Raw genomic sequence first — 15,898 nt, forward strand, 5'->3', positions numbered from 1 at the left:
GATGCTTTATAAATAGTACCACAAAATTGAGAGACAATTTACTCTCCCACTTCTTTGATCACTCTCAGGCAGAATCCATTTGGACCTGTGCAAATTTAGCTCAACTTTTTCATTTTTACTTTATTATTTTTACTTTTCATAATACTACGTGCAGCTCATTTCCCAGGATCATACTGGGACGTTAATGATTTCTTGAGTGTGTTCCTTGGTGCAAACAAGAGAAAAGTATTCAGTTAACAAATCTCCAATACCAGAATTGCTATGAATATTGATATCTTCACTTTTTAAAGGCCTTAGCATACACTCTTTATTGTATTTCCTTCTGTTCATGTGGAAATATTTTTTATTACTAACGCTCAAAACATAGTCCTATTTCTGTTTATTAAATTTGTCTTCCTAACACCTGTGTCTACTTTCATGTACTTATTTTAAGTTTCTTCTGATGGTTGTAACTTCCAGCATTCTGACTGTCCCTGCTTACTTTTGTAATATTCATAATTTTACAAATCTGGGACTCAAGTGGGAAAACACAAGGGATAACAATTTGATCTGACTACACTAAATACCCCTTTCAAGCTCAATTTGTAAATAGAAAATGTCGGCTAAGGTCCAAGATTAATTAAATTCTAGGGAAAGGTGTAAGGAAAACTCTAAGGATCAAATTTACAGGGAATATAATTACACTGATTTTCATGCGGCATTTGCTGAATCTCTCATTATATGTTTCTCAGAGGTAAGATGCAAGTTAAAAGTTACACCTAGAATAGGTCAAGTTTCAGACTCATTCAGCACAGTCTCATTGATTTGGAGGGGGATAGGATGGTGTGGAATATCTGTACAAGACCTGCTAATCAACAGTATGTTCGTTTTATTGGAGTTCAGCCTCATTCCCCACCAACTATGTACACTATTCACTAATCCACTCCTTGTCCCAGTTGAGACTACGGATCTTCAGCATACTGAACCACCTTGATTTCCAAGCCAACAACCATATCACTTGTTTACACAAAAATAAGTGGAACAAGAGTACTATCTTGTAGAACTTCAGACACAATAGGCGGTGTGTGGTCTCTGACCAGCTATCACCTCGTAAGTGCAGGAGTTGCCAGATCTCACAGAATCCTTGCTTACAATCTTTGACTGTTCTCAACCGGTTACCAGCTAGCACTTGGAAATATCCTATTGTTAAGACCGAAGGTTTGTTCCGCATACAAACTAAAGGAATTTACATCTAGTACTGACCAGGCCACCTTGGCTAGGGCTGCATCCCTTCTCATCAAAAGAATGTCTGTCTATACATTCACACTCAGATTTGTTGTGTATGAGATAGACTTAGACCCAGATTGGAGCAATCTGATGAAAGCAGTCTCATACACCAAACTCATTTTTGAAGCAGAGTAAGTATTTTGGCCACAGCTGTAGGCCATAAATCCTACCAAGATGCTGTCTGGAAGATAAAAGATGCTGTCATCTCTAAAGCAGCTGCTACTTGACATGTTAGAGGGGGACACTGTTCTAAACTGATTCAAAGTTAAGTCAGGTCTTAATAGCACGACATCTGGATTAATCTGCCAACACTTTAGTGGAACAACAGGTGTTGTAAAGTATCTCCTATGACAAAGAAGAGGGGCTGGAAAAAGCTGGGAGAAACTTGAAAGACCTGATCGACCTTAACAAGCTATCCCAGCCAGCAATTAATGAATTCACATGCCGAAGAACCAAATCCGTATGAATGGAACATGGCAACTCAAAGTAAGTCTTAACACCCTTCTTAGGTCCTAGCGCACTTCAGTACCTGTAGGAGTGATCGTGGAAAGAGTTTCAGTTCTCTTAGAGATTATTGAACTGACAAATCAGATCTATAACCTCTGCATAAGAGAAAAGGAAATCCTGGTTATCCAAAACCTCCACCTCAAGTGGGTGACAGGCTGAAGTGGAGGGCACAGGAAGACCTCACAGACTAGCTCTGGAAAACGAAGAACCTCGCTCACACGACGGACAAGAATCTTCCCACAGCCTGATCATGTCACATCCACAGGCCAGGTAAGATAAACGTTGGCCGTGGTCCCTGCTCCCTGATCCTGAATGTGAACATTGGCTTCTGCTCAAGTCAGACTGTTCCAGAGACAAATCACAACCATGCTTACCCCAGCTCCTTTGGTTGTGATTCACTGAAGGGGAAGCGCAAACATTACTAGGTGAATGTGACCTGGATTGACGGTCGACTACTGATACCATCCCCTGTAGGCCTAGAAACAGCATGGATGTTTGCCACTGCTTGGTCGTTATCAGAAGAATCTGTAACCCGGGATCTCTTGATTGGAGGATTGACATCCTTCTTCTGAACTTCAATAGGCCGAACAGGCAATACAGGAACTACCTCGCATTTCCTGTTAGCGAGAGGCCTTTGTGTATCAGAGGTTGTTGTACAAACGCTACCATCCACATATGTCAGTATGCAATTTGTAGACATCCCTAAATCCTCCACAGCAGTCAAGTCAAGATCCAGAACCATGGACTATGCACTACGTCCATCACCTTCTGAGGACAAACATGGGCAAACCATGTCAATGAGCAGATGATAACTTTGGAGCCACTGGCGACTCCAGAACACGTCTCTTGACTGGGATGTAAATGTCCCAGCTCGAAGAAGAAATAGTCCTTCTTTTCTTGAAACTAAGATCAAACACAAAGTCCTTGATCCTCCAATGCTTGACCAGAGGCCACACAAGGGAAACAGATGATGATGAAGAGGAAGATGAAAACACAGAAGATACACATAGGGGCATCATTTGTGGGGGGGTAACTGCCCCCCAGACTCAAGTTGCTCCCCCCAGCCTCAACTTGGACCCCCCCCCTCATCCGCCCAAGCCCTAATAAGTAACAGCATGTTTTCTTTTTAAATGTGCAATCACGAAAATATTACATTTCTTGCCAATAAACATTTCTTAATCTTTGTCTGTCTACTAGCTACCAGTGATGATGAAATAAACAAACAGTAGTGAGAGTATATAATTTTTGCTTAAATATCTTGCTCACGTGGCTTCAAAAAACACATAAAATAGCTCAAAAAAAAAAAAAAAAAAAAACCAAGCTGATTAGGACTGCTTCACTTGCCAAACTATCTTTGACCCCCCCCCCCCCCACCCCCCCCCCCCAAAAAAAAAAAAAAAAAAACATTCTTGGCTCTAATAGTTGAGCTGTCCTAAGAATACACGATAACTCAACTCACCATAAGCTCACAAAACCCTCACACAATACAGAAACACAGGCAAACAAAGAATTAGTCTTAGAGAGGAGAGAGAGAACAAGACGTCCTCACTCAAAGGAGGTAAGAAGAAAACTGAGACGTCACAAGGCCCAACTTGGGTCAGTGGCTATTCCAACTAACTCGTGACAGAGGATAAATGCCACAAGTTCCTTGCATATTAAATTTTTTATCAGTTTCCAGCTGGCATTGGAAGATTTATCCTAATGTTTAGACCCCAGGTTTGTTCCGTGTATGAACAATTTCAAATTACAATTAAGCAATGCCTTAAGACACTCTCTACAAAGGAACAAACCTGCGTTTCAAATTACATACATAAAGAGAAAAATTCTTTGATAAAATAAAAACATTTTGGAAGACTACAAAATAAAAATAAACAACCTAATAAATTTCCCATAGAAATGTGTGGAAGTTAATCCGGAAATCAAAGATTACCCCATATGAAAATATATATACCTACCTTATGTCATTCAGATGTATATGCACAAACATGACACATCAGTGTAATTCATCTGTGAGCTACTCAAGCCTAACACCATATGGCACCCATACATACTGGATTGAAAGACAAGGACAATACTTGAGATCATCTTTAAAATAAAAAATCATATTTGGGAATAAACAATTTTTTCATACTCTACCTACTCAATAATCATTAATCTAATAAAGGATGGTATGAATTAAAAACAACTCGATAACTTTTGTATGTATATACATATATATATATATTATTTAATGTCACATATACTATAGCTGATAGATGGCCTAAAAAAAAAATATAAATTTGCCAATGGAACTAACTGTCCACCAGCTTTCAACCTCTATGGAACATTGTAATGCATTGATAGAATCTTATAATTTGTAAAACATAACCTTTGGATTCAATTATAAATAATACCAAACTCTTTATTTACTGACAAGCTTACCTTTGTCTCAACGGGTAAATTAAGAGAAATAAATTTATTTTCTTCAAATACAGAAGAGAGTATAACATCTTGAAGGGCAATCACATCAAGAAAATTTGTTTAAGTAGACATCATTTGAGACAAAGATTAATAAAATTAATAATCTCAGCCATATTCTAAGTTGAGTGTTGCTGTTGTGTCAGCTGTTTTAGTTGCTTGAGCACCGTTTCCAGAAGCTTCTTCTTGTCGCTCCTCTTAAGTATTGAAAACATCCCACGTTTTTCACCTTCACGTAATCTAGAACAAAATATAGAAATACCTACAAAAATTCTGCTTATATCAAAAAGGTCTTGATATTAAGGTCACTTAACTTCAATTGGGTAGAGAAGATGTAATACAGTTTAAAGACAATATACAGAACTTACTTTTCAACAATGATTATGGCATTATGGGGGTTAACACGAAGATATTTGGCATTTTCAGAACCATAATCATGGAAGTAAGTGGACCAGTCCTCTGTCATGAACAAGTCAAGTAGCTGCCTCAGATCAGAAAAGCACATTAGTAGAGCACCTTCTTCAAAACCCTCCACTGGTTCAGTTGCTGCAAACTCTGCAAAGCAAGAAGATTTTGCAGACACAGTTCTTATGCAACAAATAAAAATTGACTAACATTCCCAATCTGTACAAGTGTCCAGAAACAGCCAACACGTTCAGAACACATTCTAAGAAACTCAACTTTTCTCTTGGTCCCTAACGCTTTTGTTAGTAAACTATGAGATTTATAATGGTAATATCACTGTCATTAATAATCAAACTGCAGCCAAAAAGTTTGCTGAATATACTCAAAAAGAAGTTTAGAATGGGGCTATTTCTAAAATCAGCTGAAGAAAATTATTTTTTTCTGAAAAATCAGTTGCAGATAAATGACATGCATAAGAAAATAACCTTTTGTACATACTTACCAAGTAATTACATAGATATAAGTTCCACTGAATATGGCAGATTAAATTCAAAATTTCAAACAATTGTGTAGGTGACCAGTTCCAACTACTTGCAGGAGAATAGGAATGATTATAAGTAGAAAGCTCAGTTTATTCATGCCATATGCCCATCAACAGGGAGGAGGGTGGACTCCGATTCTGCAATTACTTGTTAAGTATATACAAAAAGTTATTTTATAATATTAATGTCATTTTTGTACATGTTACTTACCAAGTAATTACACAGTTGATTCCCACATTGACAGGAGGTGGGAGAAATGGACATACTACAGTATACTACAAAATATTAAGATATTTAATAAATCTAAGTAGAAAAGTTGCCAGCATTGAATACAATGCTTATTGTTTCCGTATCAGTTAAGAGAGCTACTGGGATACTGTCTGTAGTTGGTACTCATCTTAACCTGCAGTGGTGTGGTAGTATAGCCAAGAGTCACATGCTACATAAGTGGGAGCTTTACAGCAAAGGTTTTATGTCCAAATGCTGGTAAAGCATGATAGGTGTCCACCCTTGCCCTGGGTGCAGCACCAAATTAAAAAACAACCATACAACATCATCACCTACACTGAGATAAAACCACAACCCATCCACTGAAAGTGGCGAGTGCTTCAGGTGCATTACACCCCCTGGCTCTGCAAAACTCAACACCTTATTATAAGAAGAAGAGATAATAAGAAAAAAATCCTGTTTCCTTCCACTATGCCATGCCAGTCACAAGAAATGGTATGAGCACTTTCAACTTCCATAAAATTATTATTAAGGAATGAAGAATGATTACATTCCCAGTAGTTTGAAGGGAGAATGGATGTACGAGGCGTAACGTCCTTAGCTTTACTTGGAAGACAAATGCTCTCCTAATTCTGAGTATGCCTCAAGGTTTAAAGTCCATAAATGCAATATGTTCTGGATAGTGGATGAAATGGATCTTGTCATATCGCTGTATGTTAAGGTTGGTCCTTTGAAACTCCAAATGAACAGACACCTCTCGATTTTCACACAAAACTGGAGAGCACTTTGGACGCTCAGAGAAAATCTAGTGTCCAGCTGTAACTGGTGTCAGAAGCACTGTACGCCAGACGAGCTATGAGCTTGTGACTGGTGGGTGCTCGTGTAACCAGTGCCAAACGAGAAGGGGCTAGGTGAGCTGGGCTTCAAACAAGCTCGAAGCTCGTGGTTCTATAGCTGGTGTCAGACAGTAGCTGGTCAGATTGTAGCTGTCGCCACCAAACTGGGTACCAGAAGACTCAGAAGTTCAAGGCAATGTAAAGCCCTATCACTGGGAGTCAGACTTTTAGCTGGCTCCAGAAGAGTTGGCTGCCAGGAAAGCTAGGAGCTCAATTGTGCCTGAAAGCTAAAGAGGAGCCTGGTCTGATGTCCTTAGCTTTCACATAATAAAAAGGCAAACGTTCTCACTGATCATATGGTAATCTCAATCCAGCGTTATTCTATTCTTCAGACCCAATGATGTCCGTTCATTCCAGAGAGTGAAAGGATGGATCTAGAACTTGAATGTGACCTCTTTATCACTAAAGATCCCATGGTAGATGAGGGAAAAAATCCTTTATCAACACAGGAGAGCACTCCAAAAATGTCTGATGCAAAGTCTACATATAAGAACTGGCATTCTTGGATTTGCGCGTCACTGCGACCAAAGACCAGTCTAAAAAACTAATCACTTCAAACACCTTGAATAGGTTACAAAACAAATGGTCGATCTCAGCCAAGAAAAAACATCACTTTAGTGGTTGAAAAACCAATCTTTTCAATGAGCTAATGAGTGACAAGAAGTCACCCTGGGAGGAGGCAGCTGCTCATGGGGAAGAAGTTTCTTCAGCGGCATAACAGGAGTATCTTCTGAGGGAAAATCTAGCTGGAGTAACACAAAAGCAAGACTTTCCTTCCTCCCTCTGGACTGAGAACCAAGAATCTACCTCACTAAGTGCTTTCTTTGCCGATGTAGACAACTCCACCTTAGGCAACAACCTAGAGGGGTTGGAGGTTGGTTGCTCATCATAGACGTGGGCACTGGGGACTGTAATCACCAGTGAGAAAAAAGTAGGAAAAAATAGTACCAGTAAAGAACCATAAACATTTGAAGAGTCCTCCTCTGATTCCTTACTCTCTTCGTCTTCCTACAAAGACACCATAGATAAAGACAAGTCCCTAGTAAGCTTAACTGCAGGAGAGGTTTTCTTAAGACCCCAGAAATGTCGTCTAAGCACTGCTAGATAGGCGCCAAAGATGGATCCCAAGTCGAAGTCGGTCGTCATAAAGCCGGAGAATTTGAATACAAAAGGCGCTAATGAACACACTACTTCTTCCATAAAGTAGGAAGCTCCTGGGTGCTCTGGCACCAGAGCACGTTCAGTGGATGTATCACGTTTTTTCACTGTTGGGTGCTTGAGTGCCGATGGGTGCTTAGGCGCCAATGTGCGCTCAAAACTGTCGCTCCAGGCAACATACTAGAGTGGAAGCACCTATGAGTGGAAGAACGTGTCGGCTCAAGCACCAAACGCTTTTCTCCCACGCACTGGTGAGAAATGTTCTGGGCTGTCCCAGTGATTGCATGAAGGCTCATCGCAAGCTGGCAGAGGATCATTGTTCTACTTACAAGGCACCTGAGGAGAGAGAGAAACATCCATTGCTGGCCTTTTCAATGGCACTGACTCATCACCGAATTGCCACTGATCTATTTCCAGGACTGATGCCTCAGCACCTGAAGAAAAACAAGTTACTTCTGAAAAGAAGCCTTTCCAATGGCTGTCTGTAGTGCCCTGGAACTTTGCAAACGGTGCGCCTGAGGGGCCGACTACCTGTGGGCAAATCCCACCAACTATCCTTGGGCCTCCGGTATGGCTTCTCCCAGATTCAGGGGAGTGTACCAGATTCAAAAGAGGGGCAATTACCCGAGGTAATCATCTCCTCCACTACACAACACTCACTTGGAAAGTTTACTTCTCTTAACACTGACACAAGACTGGCAATAGCATGGGAAGGAAGCGAGGGAGCCAGGCATGGAAGCAAGTGGATGAAATTATAGGGCTAGTAGTAGGAGGCAAAAAAATGCTTTTCTTGTATAATCCTCACTTGAAGAGAGTGCTTACAGGTGCTTTTGGCACCTTCCTGCTCTGAGCGCAAGCTGGTGCCATCAAGCATTTGTAGCATGAGATGGCGTCAGGCTGTAGTGAGCGTTCCTGGGTGCTGAAAGAGAGAAGTGTTCACAATCTTTCCATCTATTTAGATGCGTGTCCTCCTTGTACAGTACACATGAGAAAAATATTTCAGAAAAATCTCTAAATTGTATTGCTGGAGTGAGTACCAACCACAATTATACTCCTGAAGCAATTACTGGGACCCATTCTCATTCGACGATAGCAGCGTCTTCCATAAGCACCATTCTCTCCCACTACTTTCTGCCCTTACACTTTAATTCTCTGCAAAGGGAAGTGAGAGAGTTAAAGTACAGTGGTACCTCGAGATACGAAATTAATCCGTTCCGAGACGGCCTTCGTATCAAGAGTTTTTTGCATCTTGGAACACATTTTACATGTAAAATGGCTAATCCGCTCCAAGCCCTCCAAAAACACCCCAGTAAATTATATTTCCAGGCCTAAAACACATGTTCTAGGGTTACGACGGAAGAAATATGACTCCAAAAAGGCAAAATACTGTACATACTTGAGTAATATTCAACTGCATATAATGTTCAACCCCATTTTTACTGCATATATTAGGACTTTGGCATATGTCCCTTAGCAATAAGCCTAGCCTATGTTAGCGGTTGCTACTGTAGCCTAGTCTATGTTTCTGACATCTAAACCTAAGAGCTAAAAGCTTAGAATATGCCAATAAAATGTATAAATAATCAGTATGTACTCATTTCAAATAATTATTAATTAATCATTAACTATAATACACAAACAAACAAAAAATTACAATTTGTCGAAAATTGCATTTTTCCTAACTATACAAACCTGAGGTCCTTTAACAATAGGAAGGTAACTAGCGGCAGCTGGGACGGTCGTAAGCTTCGAACAAGGGGAGAACGGTAGTTAACTGCTTGTCCGATCGTGATCACTTTTGCTTTAGGCCCATGCAAAAAGTTGCAGAGTGAGGGGTGGTATGAGGTGGGACTATATGTAAAGGACCTCAGGTTTGTATAGTTAGGAAAAATGCTATTTTCGACAAATTGTCATTTGTTCCGATACGTAATACAAACCCTCGGTCCTTTAACAATAGGAAGACTCACTTATTGGTGGGAGGAATCTGAGTCTTTTTGGTGAACAGACTGGTGTTCGTCCAACCTTGGAATGCCTCCCTGGTCGTAAGAGCAAGGGAGGGATCCAAACCTCTGTCCGATTGATCGGGGTGTGCACCGCAGGATCAATGGTCAGACCTCTGAGCCAAGTACTAAGAGAGAGGCAAGCGTATCTCGTTGTACCAGCAAGCAAGAACTTGCTCCTTTACAAGAGCCAACATAAAGTTATGGGTTTGTCTCAAGTAGGCATCCACTCCCTCCCCCTTGTTGGAGGGAGTGGAGGATATTTGCTTCTATCCCTAACTAAAGGGATAGATTGGGGCTCGGTCGAGTAGCTTACCTGCATCGAAATTCCTTCCCAGCATGGTGACGACTGTGCCCCTCTGCCCACAGGTAGAGAGAGAGAAAGATGGAGAAGAGAAGCCAGTCGCACTCTCATTCACACATTCATTCCTACAGTCACACCAGGAATCGATGCTGTTCTGCCTGCTCGGGTGCTGGGTAAGCTTACACAACGTGTTGAGCAGCCACCACAGGTCCCAAGGAAAAAGTATCCAAGGACTTGTGGGCAATATCCCGAAGGTAGAAGGACGTGAAGGTAGTCTGGTTGGCCCAGACACCAGCCTTCAGGACCTGCGCCACGGAGAAGTTCTTACGGAACGCCAAAGAGGGTCCAATACCTCTGACTTCGTGGGCTCTCGGTCGGAGCGTACGGATGTCGTCACTACCATCAGCCTCGTACGCTCTCCTGATCACCTCACGCAGCCAGAAAGAAAGTGTGTTCTTGGATACTTCTTTCTTGGTAACCCCAGTGCTAACGAAGAGAGTCGACACTCAGGCCTGAGGTGTCGAGTTTTCTTCAGATAGCGCCGTAGCGCCCTCACAGGACAAAGCAGCATCTCATCCGTATCGTTGTCTGTGAAATCCATTAGGGAGGGGATCGTGAAAGACTCGAACCTGTCGTCAGGGATCGACGGATTCTGAGTCTTAGCTACGAAGTTTGGGACGAAATCAAGCGTCACAGATTGCCATCCCCTGGAATGTTTAACATTGAAGGAAAGACCATGAAGTTCCCCTACTCTCTTCGCCGATGCCAGGGCCAGCAAGAAGAGGGTCTTGAGGGTCAGATCCCTGTCTGATGACTCTCGGAGTGGCTCGAATGGTCTTCGAGTCAAACTCCTAAGGACGAGAGTCCCATCCCACTCAGGGGGCCTGAGTTCCCTGGGTGGGCAAGACCTTTCGAAGCTCCTCATAAGCAAGGAGATCTCGAACGAGTTCGAGATGTCCAGTCCCCTCAGTTTTAGGACAAGAGCCAGGGCGGCTCTATATCCTTTAACTGTGGGTACTGAGAGGAGCTTCTCTCGGCGAAGAAAAACGAGGAAATCCGCTACCTGCTGAAGAGTGGCTCTGAGAGGAGATAGACCCCGTCTACGACACCAACCACAGAAGACGGCCCACTTCCCCTGGTACACAGCTGCAGAGGACTGTCGGACGTGTCCAGCCATCTCTGTTGCTGCGCTACGAGAAAAGCCTCTCGTTCGCAAGAGATGGTGGATAACAGCCAGCCGTGAAGTTGTAGGGACTGGACTGCTCGGTGGTACCGTTCTACGTGTGGCTGGGCCAGAAGGTTGTGCCAGTGGGGCATCTCTCTCGGTTCTTCCGCAAGAAGAGCCAGCAGGTCCGGATACCAAACGGCTTGAGGTCGTTTGGGAGCCACCAGGATCATCCTGAGATTGGGAGTGACCAGCGCTCGGCTGATCACTTTCTGAATCAGACAAAAGGGAGGAAAGGCGTAGACGAAGAGGTTGTCCCAGGGGTGTTGAAGAGCGTCCTCTGCAGCTGCCCATGGGTCCGGCACGGCTGAACAAAAAACCTGATGTTTTTTGTTGTGCCGGGTGGCGAACAGGTCTATGACTGGACGCCCCCACAGGTTGAAGAGCCTTTCCGCCACTTCTGGGTGTAGGGACCACTCGGTCCCTATCACCTGATCCTGACGGCTGAGCTTGTCTGCTACTACATTCCTCTTGCCTGGAATGTAGCGTGCTGACAGCTCTATTGAGTGAGCCGTGGCCCACTCGTGCACCTGCACGGTCAACTGGTGTAGCGGGAGAGACACTAGGCCCCCCTGCTTGTTGACGTATGCCACTACTGTGGTGTTGTTGCACATCAACACCACTGAGTGTCCCACCAAGCGGTCCTGGAATTCTTGGAGAGCGTAGAACGCCGCCTTGAGTTCCAGGACATTGATGTGAAGGTGCTTGTCGTGATGGTCCCACACACCTGCAGCCAGCAACTCCTCCAGGTGTGGGCCCCATCCCTCGGTTGATGCGTCTGAAAACAGCAACATCTCCGGGGGGGGGAGTGCGTAGAGGCACTCCTCTTAAGAGGTTCCTGTCGTCGAGCCACCAGGCTAGGTCCTGCCTCACCTTCTCCGTGAGGGACACGGGGAAGTAAGGTGGATCCTTTACCTGTGACCAACTCTCCCTTATTCTCCACTGGAGAGACCGCAGGTGAAGACGCCCGTGAGGAACTAACTTCTCGAGTGACGACAGGTGGCCGATCACGACTTGCCATTGCTGAGCTGCCTGTTCCTGCCGAGACAGGAACTGGCCGGCTGCCTCCCTGAATCTGCTGATCCTCAAGTCTGCTGGGCGAACTTGAGCTGCTACCGTATCGATCAGCATACCCAGGTACTTCATCTTCTGCTTGGGTTCGAGATCGGACTTCTCGTAGTTTATCACGATCCCCAGATCGCGACAAAACTTTAGAAGTCGATCCCTGTCCTACAGCAACTGCGAGCAGCAGCTCGCCATGACCAGCCAATCATCGAGATACCTCAGAAGACTTATCCCGTGCGAATGGGCCCAAGCAGACACCAGAGTGAACACTCTCGTGAACACCTGTGGGGCGGTTGACAGACCGAAGCAAAGTGCCCTGAATTGGTACACCGTCCCGTCGAAGATGAAGCGGAGGTACTTTCTGGAGGACTGATGGATGGGTATTTGAAAATACGCATCCTTCAGGTCCACCGAAAGCATGAAATCGTTCTCCCTGATGGAGTCGAGCACGGAACGTGCCGTCTCCATCTTGAACCGAGTCTGGCGAACAAATCGGTTCAGGGGAGAGAGATTATCACCGGGCGCCAGCCCCCCGATGCCTATTCATCCACTAAGGAAAAAGGCGGCTGTAAAAAGCCCGGTGACCGATTTAACTAACTACCGACTTCATACAGCTCGTTTGGTCAGCATGGAAGAGCGTCGTCCTTTGAAGATCCTTGTACATAAGTCTGAAGATGGACCGGGTTGGAGGTGAGGGGTGGCCGAGATTCGAAGGATAGTAGATATCCCTCCCGAAGGACATCTACTATCCAGGTCTCGGCACCGTAGCGCTGCCAAGTTGCCCAATGGCTCGCTAGGCACCCCCCCACTTCCGGCAGCAGGTGAGGGGGAACGCCGTCCCTAGCGTTTCCCACCTCGCTTCGACTTCTTCCCAGCACCTCCTCGGGAAAAGGAGGGCTGGGAGGAGGGCTGGTTACAGCCTCCTCTACCAGAAGTTGAAGCAGGAAGAGTCTTTCCTCGGGGCTTCGATGGAGCAGCCGTCTTAGCAGCCGAGGAAGCGCTAGCTAAACTCTTAGGCTTAGCCACAGTTGCACGAGGTTGCCCAGAAACCTTCGTAACTGCCTGGTGAACCAGACGGTCACTGTCATCAGTGCGCCGTCTCTCCACCGCAGCGTCCACCATCTCTCCAGGAAAGAGCGCGGAAGGAGGAAACTTCATAGGTCCATTACGGAGTCCATTTACCGCCTCACGCCCAGCCCCCTTGGCTACTCTTGTAAGGACAGCATCCCTACGACGGAGAACCAAGTTGGCCCACAGGTTTGCCGTCTGATGGGCGAGGTAGGAGATGGCCCTACCTCCAGACTGGCACAGTCTCCTGAAGTCGGGGTCGTCTTCGAGGGCAGCGCCCCCAGAGTCGGCCGCAACCTTGGATACTGTGAGGGACCACAGATCCAACCAAGAGACTGCCTGGAATGCTGCCATAGCGGTAGCTTCCAGGCCTAGTGCCTCCTGCTGCGAGAACCACAAGTTCTCCGAAAGGAGCTGCTGCAGGGACACACCTGGAGTTAGCCTAGCTAGCTCCGGGTTAACCTGTTTGGGCGGTATTGGATCCACTGAAGGCACGTAGAACTTCCGCTGTCGCTGCAGAGGAGGAGGAAGTAGCTTGGAAGACCGTCCTGACTTAAGCGAATCCTCTCGTCCTGAGACGAAATTCTCTACCTGGTCAAGGACTGAGTCTGCAAGCTCTGATTGCGGCAGTCCCACCGTCAATTTGGGTTCCCCCTTCGGGCCCCAAAATGACTTGAGCCGGGACGTGGGCTCGGATGGTGGTAGCGGCGATCCTTCCCCCAGGTCGTTGTGCTGACGAATCAGCGCAATAACCTGGGCAAAGTTCCTCTGGATCTCGGGAGTTACAGCGTCCTGAGGAGGTAGGCCCTCCCAGTCCCTCCAACAAGAGCAGCTCTCGAGACCCTCCTCCTTCAGAAGGAGGAACAGCAACAGACCCCTGACGGTCGCCTCCAGTCACTTGCGCGTACGACCTGGCTGGTCCTAAGACCATACCTGGCACGTGCGGCATCGTGACGGGATTGTGAGCGGCGCACCTCTCACGATCACTCCTAGCTACCTCGCTCTTCCCGGTGTACCCCGAGGAAGTTGAAGGTAGTGGAGAGGCAGACCTGACGCTCCCCCCCCCCGCTCGCTGGCAGGACCAGCGTACGTGGGGGGCTGCAGCCGATCACCAACCCGCGGTGGGGATCGATCTGCAGGCCTGGCCGTGCCGCTCACCTGTGGCGAGCGGCTCGACTGAGCAACGTCGACCACCGGTCCCTGTTGCGTCAGACGAGCTGCTGCTGGCCACCGTCTCCGTCCGGTCCCTGTGGGAGCGGCGGTCAGGTGATCTGCAGAGCTCGCTTTCGCGGTGAGACCGGTGAGCGTCCTCGCGGCACGTCAAACCGCTGGTACCAGCCGAGGCTGGTACCGTCGGTCGAGGGGACCTCTTCCCAGCCTCAACCCGTGGCCGGTCAGAGACCGTCACGTCCACCCGAGGTACCGGCTGGTTGCTATGAGAGCGGCCGCTGGTCTGGCGAGAATCGCCTGTGCGACTTTCGACAGTCTCCTGCTCCGTGCCTCGGTCATGACGCTGAGCGAACTCAGGCGTCTTAACTTTGGCTGCACGGTCACCCGAAGGAGACCGTACACTCGGAACTTCTCGCGGACGAGAAGCCGAGCCGGTACCTGGCTTAGCAGCAGAGCTACCAAGACCAGGCGAGGATGTACCAGTGGTAACCAGCACACCCTTGGTCCCCGTCGTCGTCTTCTTCTCAGAAGAAGAGACGGGCCCCGTTCCCGAGGGAACAGGAGGACCAGCAGAAGACCAGCAGAAGAACCCCCCGTCACACCGGAGTGAGACGGGCCCTTCGAAGGTCCCGAAGGAGCCTTCTTAGGGGGGGGGGGGGAGGCAGCCTTCTTCTTCTTCGGCTTGGAAGCCTTAGAAGTCGAAGGGGGAGAGGCGGCAACAGACGACGAAGAAGACTATGAAGACGACGACGACACCTTCCTCCTCTTCTTCGTCAGCTCTCTCAGGACGGACGTCAGGTCTTCCATCCATGGAAAAGCTGGGCCAATTGCCGAAGCAACACGCCCCGACTGAACCTGTCCGGAAAGACCTGAGTCCAGGGCAGCACTTCCATGACGAGACACGGGGCAGGCATGGCAGGAGCGGCAGGAACATCAACAGCAGGACCAGCAACAGCAGGACCAGCACCAGCAGGACCAGCAACAGCAGGAGCGTCATGCACAGCGCGCCTCACAGGAGCGGCGCGAGCGGCTGGGCCAGCAACATCAGCGGCAGGTACGGCAGCATAATCAGGCGTCACCGGCATCTCAAACTCAGCCAGCTTCATCATAGGGACAGGCGGCAGGTCCAGGGGAGAACTCTTTGGACAGCGAAAGTCGGGGGTCGGCAGCACATAGAAACCAGGTGGAGGTGGCACGCCCCTCCTTGGCACGGCAGCAATCGGCATTTGGATTGATGCTGTCGGGGTCACCGAAGCAATGTGCTGCGTATACACCACATGAGGAGGGGCGGCGTACGCTGGAGTAGACAAGGTAGTTGTCGTAGTTGTCACTACTCCATGAGTAACCACTGCCGACCCCGCCAATCGCTGAATTAAGCCCTGGATACTGGGAGCGCCCTGCAGTCCCAATGACGCCCACACCTGCCTAAGGTCGTCACTCACAGAAGGCACACCTGAGGGAGGAAAAGTCGGGTCAGTTAGAGGGGCACCCTCGCTCTTGGGGGAGGACGAACCCCACCCAGAGCGGACGGAAGACCCCGAATACAGTTGAACATCCGGGTATCAAGCGCCCTCCTCCACACTCGACGGATTGAGTGAGGAGTAGGA

The 15,898-nt window shown here is 47.1% G+C and overlaps 1 protein-coding gene across 5 annotated transcripts in view; it reads right to left on the reverse strand.

Annotated features, from left to right (window-relative positions):
• Positions 1-3,963: 3,963 nt before the first annotated feature.
• LOC135196313 (exocyst complex component 6B-like) overlaps positions 3,964-15,898 on the reverse strand; it is a 91,675-nt gene continuing 79,740 nt past the window's right edge. For all 5 annotated transcript variants that reach the window (XM_064223058.1, XM_064223059.1, XM_064223060.1 and 2 more), the window contains exons 14-15: positions 4,599-4,785; positions 3,964-4,470 (exon numbers count right to left, since the gene is read on the reverse strand). In XM_064223058.1, coding sequence (XP_064079128.1) covers positions 4,350-4,470; positions 4,599-4,785 — 308 coding nt within the window. In that variant the 3' untranslated portion in view covers positions 3,964-4,349. The remainder of the gene's footprint in view (positions 4,471-4,598; positions 4,786-15,898) is intronic.

Source organism: Macrobrachium nipponense, chromosome 17 (genome assembly GCF_015104395.2).
Source record: "Macrobrachium nipponense isolate FS-2020 chromosome 17, ASM1510439v2, whole genome shotgun sequence".
Lineage (NCBI taxonomy): Eukaryota > Metazoa > Arthropoda > Malacostraca > Decapoda > Palaemonidae > Macrobrachium > Macrobrachium nipponense.